This window comes from Phalacrocorax aristotelis, chromosome 1 (assembly GCF_949628215.1).
Source record: "Phalacrocorax aristotelis chromosome 1, bGulAri2.1, whole genome shotgun sequence".
Lineage (NCBI taxonomy): Eukaryota > Metazoa > Chordata > Aves > Suliformes > Phalacrocoracidae > Phalacrocorax > Phalacrocorax aristotelis.
Genome location: NC_134276.1, coordinates 190,946,163 through 190,963,172, shown reverse-complemented (window position 1 = coordinate 190,963,172; position 17,010 = coordinate 190,946,163). Strand labels below are relative to the sequence as shown.

The window sequence follows — 17,010 nt, the reverse complement described above, 5'->3', positions numbered from 1 at the left end:
TTCCCAAAAGTTGCTGCTGCACTTCCAAGAGAAGCAATTGTGGGAAACTAAAACAGGGATGCCCACACATCAGTACTAGTCATAGGTACTGTTCGATAGCAGGCCAAACGTACATGAATAGTGTTCCTTATTGGCACCAAGATCACTTTACATTCATATTCTCCCATTTCACTTCCCTTATCAAATATTACCAATCAAGAGATTGGGTCTTTCGTATTGAACTATTGCACACATTCAACTGATAGGGGCAGTAAGTCCTCAGAAGGAGGTATCCCAAATGGATCAATCAGCTATTATCTGCCGTGGAGATCACACGGAAGCTAGACTAGTCTGCTGGGGGTACACAGTGTGTACCCCACCTGCTGCTCTCACAGCACAGAAAGACAGCTAATTGCCATGTTAATGTGGCTGTGATAGGTACTAGATATGCTGAATTTCTCTTTCTTCTTCAAGCCCTATTTTGTCAAACAACTAACTTGTTCTTTCCAAGAACTCTGTGTTCTTGGGAAGTCGAACAGAAATCACCCGGAAGTCACATTACAAGAGAAAAGTATTTGAAAACGCAATATTCAAAATGCTTTGTGCTTTGTAAAACAGATTTCTGCACAGTAGCACCAGACACCATTACCAAGCATGTCTTGTAATCCTAAGGAAGGGGAAAAAAGAATAAATGGAACAGCTCAATTTTGCCAGTGGACACAAATTTATGTGCTAAACAGTTCCCATAGAAGCAGATCCACCGTGCTTCTGGTTTCTTCTTGACCAGTGAAAGACACCTCGAGGGTGTAGGTGCTATGAACACAGTCCAGTGTTCACAGAGAACTGAACAAGCCTGGGGCAGGGGACTGGGTTGTCCTGTTTCTAAGAACTTCTGCTGAGGCACCAAAGCTTTACTCTAAAAGGTAAAAGAGTTTTTTTCCTCTTTGTGTTTTAAACAAAGAATTGTTTCCCTCTTCTTCCTTCCTCCTCTTCCCAATATTCCTCATGTATTTGAAAGCAAATCAAAGATTTTTTTAAAATAAAATACAGAAGTATGTTCCCTTTCTGAGAATAAACTTTTCAAATCTCAACTGTGAAGTAGGAGATTAAGAAAAAGCAGGCAACTGGAAACAGTCCTTTAAGATGGAAATATCAAGCAATCCTAACTACGCAGTGGTCACTGCTATGTGTTGCTGTTGCCTGGAGATGGTCTGAGTTACACATGAAACCAACCCTTCAAAATACTACTTGTTGCAAAATAAGGAACAATTTAGAGGGAATTACTGAAAGATTAGTTACCTTTAAGCTACACTTTCAACTCCAAGGACTTGATCCAGAACTCACTGAATCAATGGAAAGATTACACAACTTTTTATGATGCCTAGAGAAAGATAAATTTTTTAAAGAACTCCATTGATGTAAATTTTTACATAGTACCATCCCACTGACTCTTAATACTTGTTGCTTTGATCTACTTCACTGCTAAAATGAGAGGGGGAAGGAAGTTACTGTACTGATGCTCCACTTAAGGTAATAGGTAAAAAGACATCCATGTTAAATGTAATTAGTTAATACAAATTAAGATGATTACATGTTCTATTGTCAAGATCATTCAAAGAGTTATTTGCTTTTGTCATTGAACAGTGCTGCATTAGTCCTCATAATCTGGTTAGTGCATTAGTACTAAGTATATCCTATTGATTCAGCAGATAAAATGGACCTAAGTAATCTTTGTATTTTGCTGATTTCCCTTACATTAATTTAACATTTAACTCAGTATACAGATTATCGAAGGAGAGGTGTTGACTAATTACACATTTTGAAGAACTAAAATAATGCATTGGAGATGTTGTGTTGATAAAAGCAGTTTTGCTGCACATTTGTAGTGTACATCAGGTGCATTTTTCATAGAAGTCCTTATTTACATGGAAGCTCTGACGAAATAAGAGCGCTGCGAATTCCAAGTAGACCAGTTATCCTAAAATAATGCTGAGTGTGGAGACTCTTATTCCAAGATAACATTGCACAATAATTGCATGTCTAGCCAAAACAGTGGTGCAAGAGATGTGTGGGATAGAAAGGAGTCCAGAAAGTAGGAGAAAATAATGCAATTTGCCCTAATTTCCACATGCTGTGTATAAAAGCAGGGTAACATCTGCCTTAAGAAAATGAAGCTCTCATTATCACTTCCCCCAAGGTCATTCCTCTTTTAACATTTCATTGTTTTCACCCACTCCAGACAGTGCAAGTAATATTTCTTTGTGACCTACACTTGCTTTCTGAACCATTTATGCCATGGATCTTCCTCCTTAGCAGTGGTTTTTTTTTTAATTTACTATGGGATTTGACTCTGGTTTTACTTGCATGTTTGGAAATGAGGAGTAATTCCACTCTGATGCAAAAGCTGTCTGAGATCAGAAACCCACATGCCACCTAGAAAGTTCGAGTTAACACAACACTCTCCCGGATAATAATTGCCTACTGTTGCTTTAGTGAGCAATAATGACGGCAATATGTGGTCCTGAGTCAGATCAAGGAGAGTAAGTAGAGAAACTGCTGAGGTAAGGCTGGTGCTGAGTGAGCTGAAAGGCAGATGTCTGCTTTGTCAGGATTTATGTCTCTCTTCATCGTTTGGCAGCAGAACCTGAGGAAAATTCATTGCTTACTTAGATGTCTCAACTACCTACCAAAGCCCAGTGGGATGAATCCAGGACTTAGATCTGCATGCAGTGCACTGCAGAATAAGCTTCTCTTTCTCTGGTACATGGAATTGTTTATAAAGAAATCCAAGCAGTTCTTTACTGGAGGGGCTGACATGGTCCCATTGCAGAACAGCCATCAGCAGACTGGACAGGAACTTAATCTGGGGCAACAAGCCTTAGAATTTGGTCTGAACCCAGGAAAAGAGTCTTAGATCTGAATATTACACATCTCTTCTGCGTGTCCTTAATGCTGCATACCTGCTAGTCTACACTGGAGACATCTCTTCTTGTGGGATTGTAAAGGTTTTCGAATTTGCAGCTACCTAGGATAGAAAAATTATTTTGTGTCCAGTTCTAGTCTTTAGTATGATTTAAGGGCCTTCTGAAACTCTGCGACATCAAAGACAAATGACCAGAGAATCTAGATATCCATGTTAAAAAAAAATTACTTTCTGCCTGAAATTACTTCTGTGCAATTCCAGAGAAAAGCAGCAGAGTCACTCTTCCACACTAGTAACGAATAGGGAACCCTGCCTTCAGTGGAAGAATTTGATTAAAAAGTCTAGAAATGGAACGTTATTAGTAACTCTGGCTGATAAAGCATTGCCCTTTGCAGAAAATGGCAGTTTAATGGGTATCACTTTTTCACAGAGAAATCCAGCTTTCATCAGGATGATAAAACACGAAGCAGCAGCATTGGGAGGCAGAGACAGGCCTCTAACAGGAGATCAGGAGAAGGAAACTAGTTTTTGCAGCACTCGGGGACTAACAAGTCAGCCCCCAGATCCCATAGCTCCTGGGGCTTGGAAAAGTCTGCAAAGGTATCTGCCACTCAGGGCAGTGTGGTACTTTCCAAAGAAACTCCCTGACCCGCCTTTTTCTTTGTCTTGCATTTTTCTTGGGAACTTCCTTGTGACGGCGTCCACACGGCCAGTCCTAGGGACAGAACAGCCCTTACGTCTATAGTTACACCTCTGCTGAATCCGACCCAGCCTGAGATAACCATACCCCCTACACACTCATAGCCATATCTGTACCTGTACCCATACCCATACCCATGTCTCCCTCCCATGCAGCTTAACTGGAGTTCAGGCTCTCCTGCAATCCCGTGGGCCACGCTATTTGCCCCAGGCAGGTCTTGCATGGCCTGTGGGTAGATGGCCATGTACCTAAGGGTGGAGGGGAGCTGGGTGGTGAGCACACCCCCCCCCACACTGTGTCGTGTAGGGCACAGCAGGGATCCTCGGGGTACCACCTGGGCTTTCAGCAGAGAGGCAGTGAGTGCAGAGCAGGAACATGGATGCAGCCCATCACCTTAGTACTATGGCTTAAGCCTGTTTTAAAGGGTGTCAGCGCACATTGCCCATCACCCAGACCCTCTTTGTTTATTCTTCTGAGATGTCAGCACCATGAAACTCACACAAAATCCGTATGGATGGGAGCAGGCTTTGTGCCAGGCAGAGTGCTGTATGCCATTTGATATAGCATTTCCAGTGGAATAAATGACTGAACCAACCCAATGGATTCTGGTGCCTGACTTTTAGGGAAAATATTCAGGCACATTCTACTTGCAATACAAAAAATATTTTCTCCATGCTGTGAGGTTATCTAAATAAGCCATATCAACTCCCCCCTAGTCAGTAAGACGTGGCATTATTTTTAAACCTGCCAAAAAATTCTAAGCCAAATGGTGTGGGATATTGTGGTTAGAGGGTCTCAAAAGAATTGTCTGTCTCCATTTATTTTATTAAATATTCCTAGGCATACCCTTAGGATGACAGATCAATAAGTGCCTTTGTGGTTTCCTGATAGAAGGCAGCAATTATTTTCTTCCATTACAATATAAGCATAACCCAATTTTACTCATCTATCATGTGTGTAATGGTAATAAAGAAGCATCATCATGTGCTTATTTTACTGTCACTTCATCTTTTGTTTTGGTGATCTTCTGTTTTCATTTCATGTTCTTCCAACTGTTTGTGTCTTTCCTTTGAAGGGAGTGGCCAGTTTGTCTTGCTTTAGGACACTTGTTGGGAACATGGTGCCAAAAGCCTGTCTGTGGCTTCTTTTCTCCTAAAAGGTGAATGAAGTACTTTAGGCTTTCACCCGTACTTACCTGTAGAAGAAATAAAACCACAGGAACTTTACAGAGCTGAATTTGGATTTCACTTTTAGGGGTGCTTCTCCGTGTAAGTCAATAGTGATTGAAGTTGGGTATCAGAGGAGAACTGAGCTCACAGTTGTTTAGCACATAAGAAGCGCAGAGAGGCTTAAAAAAAAGCCTGTAAGATCATGATCTAATGACAATTGAAATGTATAGTTGAGGTTGTCGAGGCTAAACTCAACCCATCTTCCTCACTCGAAGAATCACATTTAATCCATGACAGAGGTGCACACTACTGGACTATGTCTGCAGATGAAGTAAGCAGCATTTGTTTCCTCATCTAAGTACTCCTCTGCTTTGAGGAGTACCACACCAGGGCTGACAGTGACTAACTGTAACCAAACAAAATCTTCTAAAAGCCTACATCCAGTTTTCTCTTCATTGTGGGTGAGGAGATTCCTGAACAGTGATTCAAAACCCTCCACAGCAGCTACCTCTCAGATATCATTGTCCTGACTTGGGCAATAAAACCCCTTTACTACGACTCCAAATTCTTCTTTTAATTCAAAGCCAGTTTGGTTTCCTCCTTGCTGTCATTGAAGTGACAGCCAGCTCTTCATTGAAGGAAATTACTAGGAAGTGCTAACAGTTCTGCCGAGGTACATCTGATATCAATCAGATGCACCATCAGATTCACTTTTCCTAGCCCTGACTTCAGTAAGTCCAGGTTTTGGCTTCTTATGTATTCCGCTTAAACACAACTGGAAATGTTTTATTTTGATTTTATAAAGTTTTCCATGAGCACTGGAATGAGTGAAGCACAGTTGTGTCTGGATTGAAATCTTGTGGCTGGTTGACTTTGCTGTCCAACTAAGCTATGACAGAGGCTTTTCCCATGTGTGAGCAATACCTGCTTTGGCCCCTGTAAGTCCTTCTGATGTTTATAAAGGGGCTCCTTTAACTGCATCAGTTTCCATAGCCTAAGCATATATTGGATTACTCTCTGGATTCACATCTTCAAGACTTCTTATTGTTAAGGTTGTCAGGACAACTAACAGAAAAACAGGTATACAATAGCATGACCACATAAACTTCATTCCTTTAGGAAACAAGGCTAAAAACTAACAAATTTTGTCAACTGTATCAAGATGAGTTGGAAGGACTTTTTTTAAATGCTGAAAATCTGAAAAGAATGAGTTGAGGAATTGTTTTGGATGTTTTATTCTGGTTTATTTTGGTCTAATTCTAGCAGCTTCAGACTAAACAGTCCTAAGGGACAGCCACTTAAAAAGATGGACTACCCAAAGTCCAACAAAATTATGTACAATTGTCTTGTGGGACTTTTTTTGATAACATGAAATGGCCTTCATCAATCAGACTGTAACTGTAAATTATCAGATAGCACTCCCTTGCAAACATTGCTAAAGGCTCATTTTTCTTTTTTATGTTGAAGTTAGTGGTATACCATATTTACTGCTGTACTCTTTTCACTGTCCTATGACTTAATCTTACAGTGGTCAGTGCCTTTCACTTGCATCAGTGGTCTGTGGTTTCATTCTCTCAACATCAAAGAGAAAGAACGTCTTGGCTACATTGCAAAAAGCAAGTTCTGAATTTTGCCAAAATAAACTGTGACATACTCACACAGTTTATAAAAGCTTTCTTTTAAGTTGAAGGTGACTTACAAAAGGCAAAAAATGGGTTATGCCCTCATGTACATTTTTACAGTGTACAAAAAAGGGCCTAAGAAGAGTTGAGAGGTTTGGGACTCTTTTTTTAAATTATTATTTTATCTCCAGCAAAATCAAGGAAGACCAGATTTGACATTTCTGACACAAGCATAAGAAATAATGTGCTTTCCTTCCTTTGCCTGCTCCTTCTTTTCCTTCACCTTCCAACCTTGCAGGTCTGTTTCACACACCTGAGAAAAACAGGTGTATAAAGGATGCTTGGCAAATTCTTGCCAATCTTTTTGGCCAATTGAAATCTGAAAAAACTCACAGGACACTTTTTATTGGAGCCCTAATGAGTCCTCTTGAATAAGGCAAAGGAAATGGAATGGCAAAGCTTGAAAGTCTTGATATTTCAGTGGTAAGCAAACAATCAGGACAAAAATTTCTGACTGCCTTTATGCCATTTAAAGGTACCACAAGAAATCACAGAAACATTTTCCCTTTATCAATTTAATGTAGCAGAAATCAGAGCTCTGATGACATTTCTTGAAAATGGGCAACTATAATAAACTGTCTGCAGTATAAGACATTCAGTTCTGATATGCAAAGCAGCAGCAGACTCTGGAAAAGCCTTTGAAACAGGAAAGTACTTCCCAGCATGTGAAAAGTGGCAAATTATTCTGTCAATATTTTAATGGTATACTTTGCTATGAAAAGATCACCTTATGAAGCGGGTGTATAGGCAAGTACAGAATGAGATAAGTTAAAGGCCACGAGGTTTAAAGACAGTAACTCACAAATAAAATACCCCAGGAATAAGGAAAAAAAAGTACTTTCAGAGAGGAACAACATTCATTGTTAAAATGAATTGAAAAAAAAGAAAAAAAAAAGATATTAAGACCTGAAATGAAAAATTAGGACAGCAATAACACAGTGAAGAAAGATAAGAAGTTACTGAGCTGAATGTTTGCTAACTTGCTTTTAGTTCCTGAAAATTGCCCAATCCCCCCAAAAAAGGGAATAAAATGCTATGTCTGTTGTGGTTGCTGTATCAGCATCCACCAGCAATGCCTACATCTGTGTTGAACACCTGGAGCCTGTGATAAGCAGTTGTCCCCTGAACGCCGAGGTAGTTGTGATGATGTTCAGACTGGGTCGGACCAGTACTGGGTCCCGCTACTGGGGAGAGGCCACAGCAGCTCTGTAACAGATGCTTCTCCCCAGACCACCCCATCTCACCCCGGCAGTGAAGAGCAGCCCTTCTCTTTCAAGCAAGAGGCTCCCTGCTGCAACGGGGCCTGTGCCACTGCCCCATCCTGATGTCACAGAATCACAGGGCGGTCTGGGTTGGAAGGGACCTCCAAAGGTCACCCAGCTCCTGTGTTGGGCAGCTGTACTGAGGAAGACTCTGGTGGTATAGAGGTGATGAAGGCCTGTGGTTCCCACTCTCACTAGGAGCCATACCAACAACAGGGCACGATGGATCCCATCCAGCCCCAAATGCAGGTTGAGCTGTTGCTCCATCCTGACACAGGCCTCATCTTGGCTCACAAGGTTGAGCCCCATCATAACAGCTCCGGCCCTGCCCTCTGGTAGAGGACAGTGTCACCTCTGAGCTCCAATCTTCCTATATTTGAGAAGAGAAAGCTCCCCAGAGAGGACATTTAAGGCTCTGCTGCATAAGCAGGTACAACTGAAAGCTCTAATGTTTTGTGTTTCAAAATAAATGTTAAAAGTACCCTATACCCAGATTCTGTATTTCCTTTACAAGAGCTGACACTGGCACAGACACTGTCCAGAAGGGAAGAAATAACTACTATGCTTCCTTCACATACACTATTTCAGATGCTTGGAAAGCAGCAACCACCTAAACACATGGTATACAGAGAGGCAACCCTCCCATCCAAGACTACCGGTATCCTCATTCAGATACACTTTTCACAGACACTTCTTTCATTAAGAAAACTGATTTCAGTGGGACCGTTTATGTATCAAGCATGAGTAATTGTATTACAATCTGGCTCTTCGTGGCATGTTCCAAACCAGCTCTTTTATTTTTTCCTAAGGAGGGCAGTGATTCAGCATTAATATAGTTTAAAATATGAGTGATATTTTCAGGGACTCCTAAGTGCACATGGATACCAACGTTAATGAATACTTTTTTGAGATATTAAAATAACTGCCTAAATGTTCCATTTATCTGCATCACAGTGTCTCAAGAAAAACAATTACTTAAAAATTAAAAAAAAAGAAAGGATTTTTTTCCCCAATTCCACTGATATTTTTTTAGAACCATGAGGACCTCAGTGATTTTCATACTCAGTTTACAGGAACTAATCCTTACAGAGATGAATCACCAGCAATGCTAATTAATCTGAAACGATCAGGGACTTACATTTTGTAGCTGAAACTGAGGGGATGGCAACCTGGCAATGGAGTGGGCAAAGGGAGAAGGAGAGTCCCAAAATGTAACAAAGGAATTGTTACTTACCCTGTTCAAGCAGTATTTGCTCTCTTTCCCATAGAAGTGCTGGAGACATTTCATGTTCTGCTTGTCGACAATCTTGTTGAAGAACTCGTTGATGGTTCGCACGGAGACGGCACAGACAGCAGATCTGTTGGTTGGTTCAGAAGAGTCTGGTTTGCTTTGTGCAAAAATGCCGTAGAGAATATCGTCATTCAGCCCAAGGCCCATTTCGTGGGCTAGAGCTGCACCTGGCTTGCTTACGTAGGCAGCTTGCAAAATGTTGAATACCTCCTTTCGGATGGACCTCTTCCTCCGCTTTTCCGTAAAAATACACTCGAGAGGCATTTCCATGTAAGAACGCATCTCTGAGTCTAAAGTGCAGAAGCGTATAATTCTAGTGTGAAAAGCCTGGGAGTCGAGAGATTCTCTCTGGACAGTCAGAAAATAGACAAAGTGATCGTTTTCAAAGGCATGGACATACTTAATGGGATATGAGTCGCGGAACTGAGGGAGGATATCTATATAAGACTGATCTGTGAGAAACTCAAAACCATCCTGTGTTTCTTTTAACCTTCTGACCGATATTGAATGCAGCACATGAGGAGGCTGAAATGCAGATGTCACAGTATTTCCAACAAAGAAGTTGACAAACCTGTCTTTTTCGGTCACCAAAACTTTGGTTCCTAAAGTGCTTACAACACAGTCAGGACAATTATCAGCTTCTCCGTCCACCTGGGGTGAGTACATGCAGTGCACCTCGCTTTCGATGTCAGCAGGGTTGTCAGGGTGAATGATGTGACGGTGGCAGATGCCTCCGGACACGCTACCACAGCTGATGAGCTGATCATCATAATAAGTTTCTAAGAGCAGTGCCATGTTGACATTATCCTTCCATACGCTGTTAGATAAATTGGCTTTATCTTTGCAGTCTTCGCATGGTGCGCAGTCAGGGTTCTCCAAAATGGGCCCAGTCTTGTACACAGAAATTTTCTGCAAAGTTTCATTTAGTACATAAATCTTGTTGACTGCTCCAATATAAACATAATGGTTGTATAAAACTACATTCTGAATCGGTGTTTCTGCGATGAAGTTAGGAAGATCATATTTTATACTCAAATTCATTTCTGAATTCTTAGCTGCTTCTTTGCATTGCCCATGGCTCCGCTGCAGCAAGGCAAACAGGAATACGATAAACCCAGAAGGATATGCAGTAAAAGGCTTCATTGTCAGAGATTTAATCTGTCAAAATATATTTAAAGGAAAGAGCGGTTATATTTCATGTACTAGCACATCAGTTTATCAGTCAACAGAAATCTGTTTCTAGGCCGCATGTATTAGCTGAACTATTTCAGTTTAAGGAGTGCCATAATCTTGCTTAGTGTCATTAACAGTCGTATGCTAGAAACTGCTACGATTACTGTTTTTTGTGGGTACCCGTTTCACTGCTTTCAGAACAATTCACACAAGGATTTTCTTACGATGGATTTTGAAAGACCCCTCCGTGTGTTGTACAGCAGCAGCAGAAGAGGGATGACTACTTCCACATTGGCATTAAACCAGCTGAGTGTTATGGTTTAGAAGAAGATGATGCACAGGTAGCTGACAGCAAATCTGCTCAGGACACTCAGGACACGATTGCACACAAAGCGGGTGTAGTGCTTTGTGTGTGGATATAAGATATTTGGCAAGTTCCTCAAGGGACCGAGCTGGTTCTTAGCACAGCTGCTCAAAAATGAGAAATAGGAAAGACATGAAATAATGCAAAGATTTGAGCTGGAAGTGGGCTTCTCTTTTATTGTTGACATTTTTGATTAACCAAGGAAAAGACTTCTCTCCACCAGACCAAAGGAAGAAACCCTCCCTCTCTCTCCCTCCAGCTCCCCAAATCACTGTCTTTCATAAGGGCACAGTTTGGAAGAAGAATGCTTTTTTCAGCCAGCTCTACTTCTTGGAATAGCCATTTTCCCCAGTGTTGACAAGGTTTTGCAATATATTGTTAGAATATTTTATGCATCATGTGGTGCCTGGCATGTGCAAGTTTTATTTTAGGCCCTGTACCACAGCAGTAAGTCACTCTGGTGAACCTTCACAAGATACAGGCATATCACTGTACTGTAAACAAAGGGGTATCAAATGACCTACAGCCATTAACCGATGAAATCAAAAAACCTAGCACTTTTTTTTTTTTTACTTCTCCACACAATTGTTTGATGTGGCTTGAAAAACCAAAGGCAGATGACTAGTGTGATATTTCACCCCCTCTGAAGATCAATTAAATGAACTGTGGTTATGAGCATTTTGGTGCAGCGTCCACGCTATGCCCTGTCACACCAGACATTCTCTGTTAATACCATGACACAGTTGTTAAGCCAAATTTAGCTTCTTCATGGAGAAAACAATTATGCATTCTAACAGCAATATGATCACATACTTCGGGAAAGTACTTATAGTTCGACTATAGTTAAGCAATAGTTGCTAATAGAGAAATGCTTATGACCACTGAAAGGATTTTAAATAGACAACCTTGAAAATTACAAACTAATAATAGGAACCGGGACATCTGTATTGACTTTTTATTTCATTAAGACTTTAAGCAAAATGGAAGGATGACTATAGACCAGAACTGTTTCAGCTGTGTATAAATTCAGTGTTTTCACTAGATTGATTAAAACAATCCATCAATATTTCTCCTGCATTCCTTCTGACATCCACTGAACTCTTCCTGTGGCTTACCTCATTAATTACACAAAATAATAGGTTTTAGAAACACAGAATTGTTCTTCTTCCTTGTTATCTGATAAGAATCATGATCGAGAGCTAGGGATAAAAATCAGAAACACAGGCTATTTGCAAGTATTAGCTGGTAAGAACAAGTCACACTTCTGGTATTGAGAAATTAAGATCTTCCTTCAAATCAACAACATTTTCTGATATTAATTAGTGATAACAGAATCCTGGAAACAAACCAAACACAGATTTAAGTTTAAAAGAAAAAGAAAAGAAAACCGAGCAGGGATATTGCTATAATTAGAAAATAGCCCCAGTACATGGAGTGCTGACTTCTATATTGTATAGAGCAGGAAACCATTTTCTCATCCTCTTGCTATTACAGAATTTTTCCTGCCCTGTGCTGGGATGAAACCAACAGCTTTCAAAGTTTGTGTGAAACACCCAGAAGTCACACCCGATCCAAGAACAACTATGTTCACGTCCCTGCCTCACCAGTGCCGAGCGAAGGTCCCCACAACGGGAGGAGTGGGAGCCTGGTCTGACTGTCTGCCTCCTTTCAGCCAGCGCTTCCACCCAAGAAACTGCTAAAACCAATACATTCCTGCAGATTCACTTCTGACAAGTCAACATGTTCTGACAAATACTAGATTAAGCAAAAAATTCCAAAAGCGCTCTATTTCTGACACAATGCAGAGGCATTGTTTACTGCAATGAGTTTAAATCCACATAACAGAGGTAGCACTGCAGTGGAGAGAGAAAACAATAGGTAGGACAATAGATAGATGAAGATGAGGCTGATCAGCCACCAATAGAGGAAAAAAGATGCAGGGTTACTTGACAGACACCTACTTTGTTGCAGTATATTCTGTGCTATGTTCTTGTTTTAATGTTCCCAGATAGATTTCCCACCCAACATGCCCACCCAGTATGCCCCTCAGTCTTCAGTCTGCAAAACTCCCCGTTCTTCTAGTGTCTGAAAAAGAGGATCCCTAGCTGTTCAAATACCAGCGTGCACTGCAAAGGGACTGAGTGCCATAAATACTGTCTGACTTATTCTTTCCTTCAAACCACATCTTGGGATGTGAGGCCAGTATCCTTGGGTAGGCTACTCTGCCTACACACAGTTGGTGTGTAGCTGGTTTGAAACTGTGCTCTGGAGACAGAAAATTGCTCCTTCAACTCCTTTAGCAAATGAGACCCAAAGCAAAGAGCTTAACAGCGAGAGCAAGGGCAGGATTCAGTGAAATGCAAAGGATGCCAGGAATAATAGGTACTGTATTTCACCACTACAGGAAGGAAAATATGAGCAATAAATGAAAACCAAGTCATCTTTGCCCTCACATCTGAGCTCCATTATTGTGTCTTCCTTTGTATGCTTTTGAGGCGTTTCAAGCATCCTCCCAGACAGAAATCTGCTGATTCCCCACCTATGGGAAGCTCAGACGCAGATTTATGGGCAGCTCTAGGGAAGACGGTTCCTCACAATGCATGTCTCCAGCACACTGTGTATCTTTCCTCAAGGTGTCTGAAATCAGAAGACACGTGACACAGTAGTGAGACATTTATAGCTTAGGGAGGACATAGGAGTTATGTGAAGAGTGCAGTGTGCAACTCCTTTTTTTAGGCGTTTGCTTTTTCACAGTCCTCACATCACATACAATCCACTGTTCCTCAGTGAGACTCCCATGATATTTGGTGCCTCTTTTTATCTGTATTTGACCCAGAGTCTTTCTCTATTCCTGCAGCACAGATTTGCTTTTTTGTAGCCTCCAGACCAGGTCACTGCAAACACACTCCACTTGAATACAACCTGAAGAAGCAGGAAAACTTTGGAAAATTAAAAATTCAGTCCCACCTCTCTTCCAAGGTCCAATAGTCCTAGTTCTTCTTAGCACATACTCAGGTGTAATTTTAGCTGAACTGAAGCACTTAAGAGAGTTTTGCTGAATTAGAACCAAAATACTTAGGCTATAGATACACATTTTGAATACAGGTCAAAGAACTAGTTGCTGCCTATCAGTCGCAAAAGGAAAACAAGTAATCCCTTTGTTTCTCTGCTTGGTATGAATGATGGATGCTGTTCCTTCTTTTGTGACCTTCCCGTGACTTGTGTGTCAGTGTGTCTTTCATGTGTCTAAAGAAGACTTGTAAGCTTTGGACTGTGATAACTATCAGCAAGCACTAGCTGTGTATGGATTATTTCTTTTGTAAGAGATATTTTCAAAGCCTGTGTCATGATGTGCTCATTTTTCCATCCCTCAGCAGACACTAGCTTGTATAACTGATGAGAAAATGGATTTTGGTCAACCGTTGTGAGTGGCTAGTAATGATGTGTCATATTAGTGTGCTTGGCAACCTCAAGCGCTATGGCTGATGCTTCCCACCAGGCTTGGTCTTGAGTGTTTGTGTACCATTAACAGCTTCCCAATGGCAATCTTTTTCCTACAAGTTTCATTCTCCCTAATTATGGTCTGGGTGATAATTTGTAAACCTTGAACATCATGTCTCTTCTTCACACTGTTTGCCACTGTACTAATAAGTCAGGCCTGGCCTTATTGTGGAATAACGTTCAAGCTGTCATATGCAAGGAAGCCAGAAAACACAGTCAGGCTTGCTTTCCTAGCCCTCATTTCAACAACTCATGTCCCATGTAACTCCGATCACAAAGAACTCCATGGATCTGCACAAGCTAAGACAACATGCTGACACAAAAGCAAGCGTTCTGTCAGTTGGCTGGTGCATCTCATTTTTCCTTGCTTTATTGCATGAAAGGAAATGAGGGTCCTGCATATGCCACACAGACTGTGTTTGTACAAGAACACATTTAGCTCTCAGATAGGTCATTTCAGGTTAGGTAACAGCAGAGCCATGTTCATTCATATTTCACAAACTCTATTGTCAGCAAATGATAGCCTTTTCCCTTCTTTAAGGAACCATTTGATAGTTTGTTTTTTTTTTCCAGTGGGATAGCACGTATGGGCTCTGACAGACTTGTGGTGGCAAATTTATATAGGATAACCATAGTGATTTAGTGATTACTGCTCCTGAGAGTTCAATTTGCTTTACTATCCTGGACCAAAACCTGTGCCACTTCAGGACCTGATTCCCTGTGTATCAGTCACCCTACCATGGAGACAGCAGCATTGTTTAACAGGACAGGGCAACTGAGGAAAGGAGATGATAACAGCTCCGTCCATCCAACTTTGATGTATTGTTGCAAATTTGTCACAGCACTGGCATCAGCTTCAACAGACTAAGCTCACAGCTGACGTGTTCATCAGACTTTTCAATTAACCAACTGCATCTGTAGACAAGACTGGTTATATCTAAAACACATATTGAGGTTAACCTATTTTCTATGTCCATAGATTAAAAATGTTCTTAAGTCAGAATTGCTAACCTGCATTAGCTACCTTGAATTAATATAACAAGAGAGAACAAGGAAATTTGAGAAAGTAAATCAGCAACAAACATACTAATGATCCCCCAGTTTAATTCAAACGGCTAATCCGAGTTAAAATCCATGTTCTCTTGTCTTCAGCACTATTTTAACTCCAGTTTAGGATAGTCATTCTGAGTAGGATAGGAACATAACTTTCCTGTAGCGTGATATGTACACTAACATGGTGCATTTTCCCAGTGCATAGAGTCACAGGACTTAGTAGCACTGATTTAGGTCATAAATTCATTCATAACAGAGCTGGGAGGTGTTTATGGTACTCTCAAGAGGTGTGTGTGCATGCAGATGGCTGACGGTGAAGAACTGGCGGGCAGGGCACAGCCTAAGCAATTGCTGGAGGATCTACCATTAACTAAACCTTCTACATATCCAGTGCAGTCACGTGTGTCAGAAGAAATTGCTTTCATTAGCATGTTCAACTGATCTGTAAGCCTTTTCTTACAATATTCAAATTAAAAAAAAAAAAAATCTAAATTTTCCCTGCATAAAATATACTCTTTAATATACATGATCCATTACTGGGTCCAATATATCATTGTAATTCACAGCCGCTATCAGTAGAAGCATTTTCCGTGTCTGCCAGGTTTATTTTTAACAGGCACTAAAACACAAGAACACTAATCTATCCTTCGCAGTGGAGAAAATGTCAATCTTATACTCATTTAGCATTATTTTTTGTAGGTGTCCTGCAGCGCAATAAAGCGTAGAGTGTTTTCTTTGAAACTTGCTTCAGATCTTAACATCCTAAAGCCAACTCGTGTCTTGGGTCTGTAGCACACTTGATTTCTTTGATAATTTTTTGTTGTAATGGCCTACAGTGGCTCTACATGTTCTTTCGTAACAAACTGCAGCAAACACTCACTCATATATTAGGAATGAGTAGAGCAGATCAAGAGCTATACATTGCTCAGAAAGACTAATTTAAAAGGTGGTATACAGCATTTGTTGGGATTCAGCGAAACTTCTCATGTGAGGTCGTGGGACTCATTCTAAGGACTGAGGAATCAATTCCATAAAGAACAGGAACTAGGAAAGAAGTTCAAAATATACGAAGAATAATTGAAAAAATGGGGAGAAAGTACCTGCAATACAGTAGGTCCTTCGTTGTTTGGTTATGCTTATATTTCCAGATGGATTTGGATCTTTAAATACAGGACAGCTTTCCACATCTGGATGCATAAGGATGGGAGGATTAAAAAAAATATATATTATACTGCTTGGCAATAGCAGGGAAATAGAAAGTAAACTTTGAACAACACAACACTATTGATCCAATCCATTCACCTGAAATGCAAGTCAGCAATTGTGGAGTTTTGGTAAAAAAATACCTGTGATGCTGTTGTGGCTCTTTACCACTACATTGGCAGTAGAGTAAATCCACTTCTAACATAGACTTAAGCTTGGTATTTACAGCAAATGATTCAGCCTGACAACTGACATGTGAACATCTTACTCATCCAAGTAGAAAAGGAGCTATATGGGGGACTGAGTAACATACTATGCTTGTTGTTGTATACGCCATGACCGATAACACAGGGTAAGGTTGGTCTTCTGTTTCAGGTGAGTGAATATGGAGATATTTGGGTTTCACTCCCAATTTTTCACGTGTTTGGAGAGACTAATTCACCTCTTAATGTATTTTTCACTGCATATGCAAAGCAAAGACCTTTACTGACTCCAGCCAGTTGAGATAAATGCAGACATGTGCCCTGGTTCATCAAGGAAGTCATACAAGCTCAGGTAAAGATGCAAGTTCCTTTTGATGTGTATAAAAACACCTTACATCAGGAGGAAGCAGTTTTTTTGTATTTCTGAGTCGATCCAGTTGATCAACTTTTTGTATGCGTCTGAGCATTTTGTGGTTGCCTGTACAGAACGGGGACAGTGTAATTTCC

General features: G+C 40.7%; 1 protein-coding gene across 5 annotated transcripts in view; it reads right to left on the bottom strand.

The window, feature by feature from the left end:
* MET (MET proto-oncogene, receptor tyrosine kinase) overlaps nucleotides 1-17,010 on the bottom strand; it is a 92,745-nt gene that overhangs the window by 61,980 nt on the left and 13,755 nt on the right. For 4 of the 5 annotated variants that reach the window (XM_075081116.1, XM_075081114.1, XM_075081118.1 and 1 more), the window contains exon 2: nucleotides 8,950-10,164. In XM_075081116.1, the coding sequence (XP_074937217.1) occupies nucleotides 8,950-10,149 (1,200 nt within the window). In that variant the 5' untranslated portion in view covers nucleotides 10,150-10,164. Of the gene's footprint in view, nucleotides 1-8,949; nucleotides 10,165-16,197; nucleotides 16,285-17,010 lie in introns of all 5 variants that reach the window. The other variant, XM_075081115.1, reaches the window with a different exon arrangement.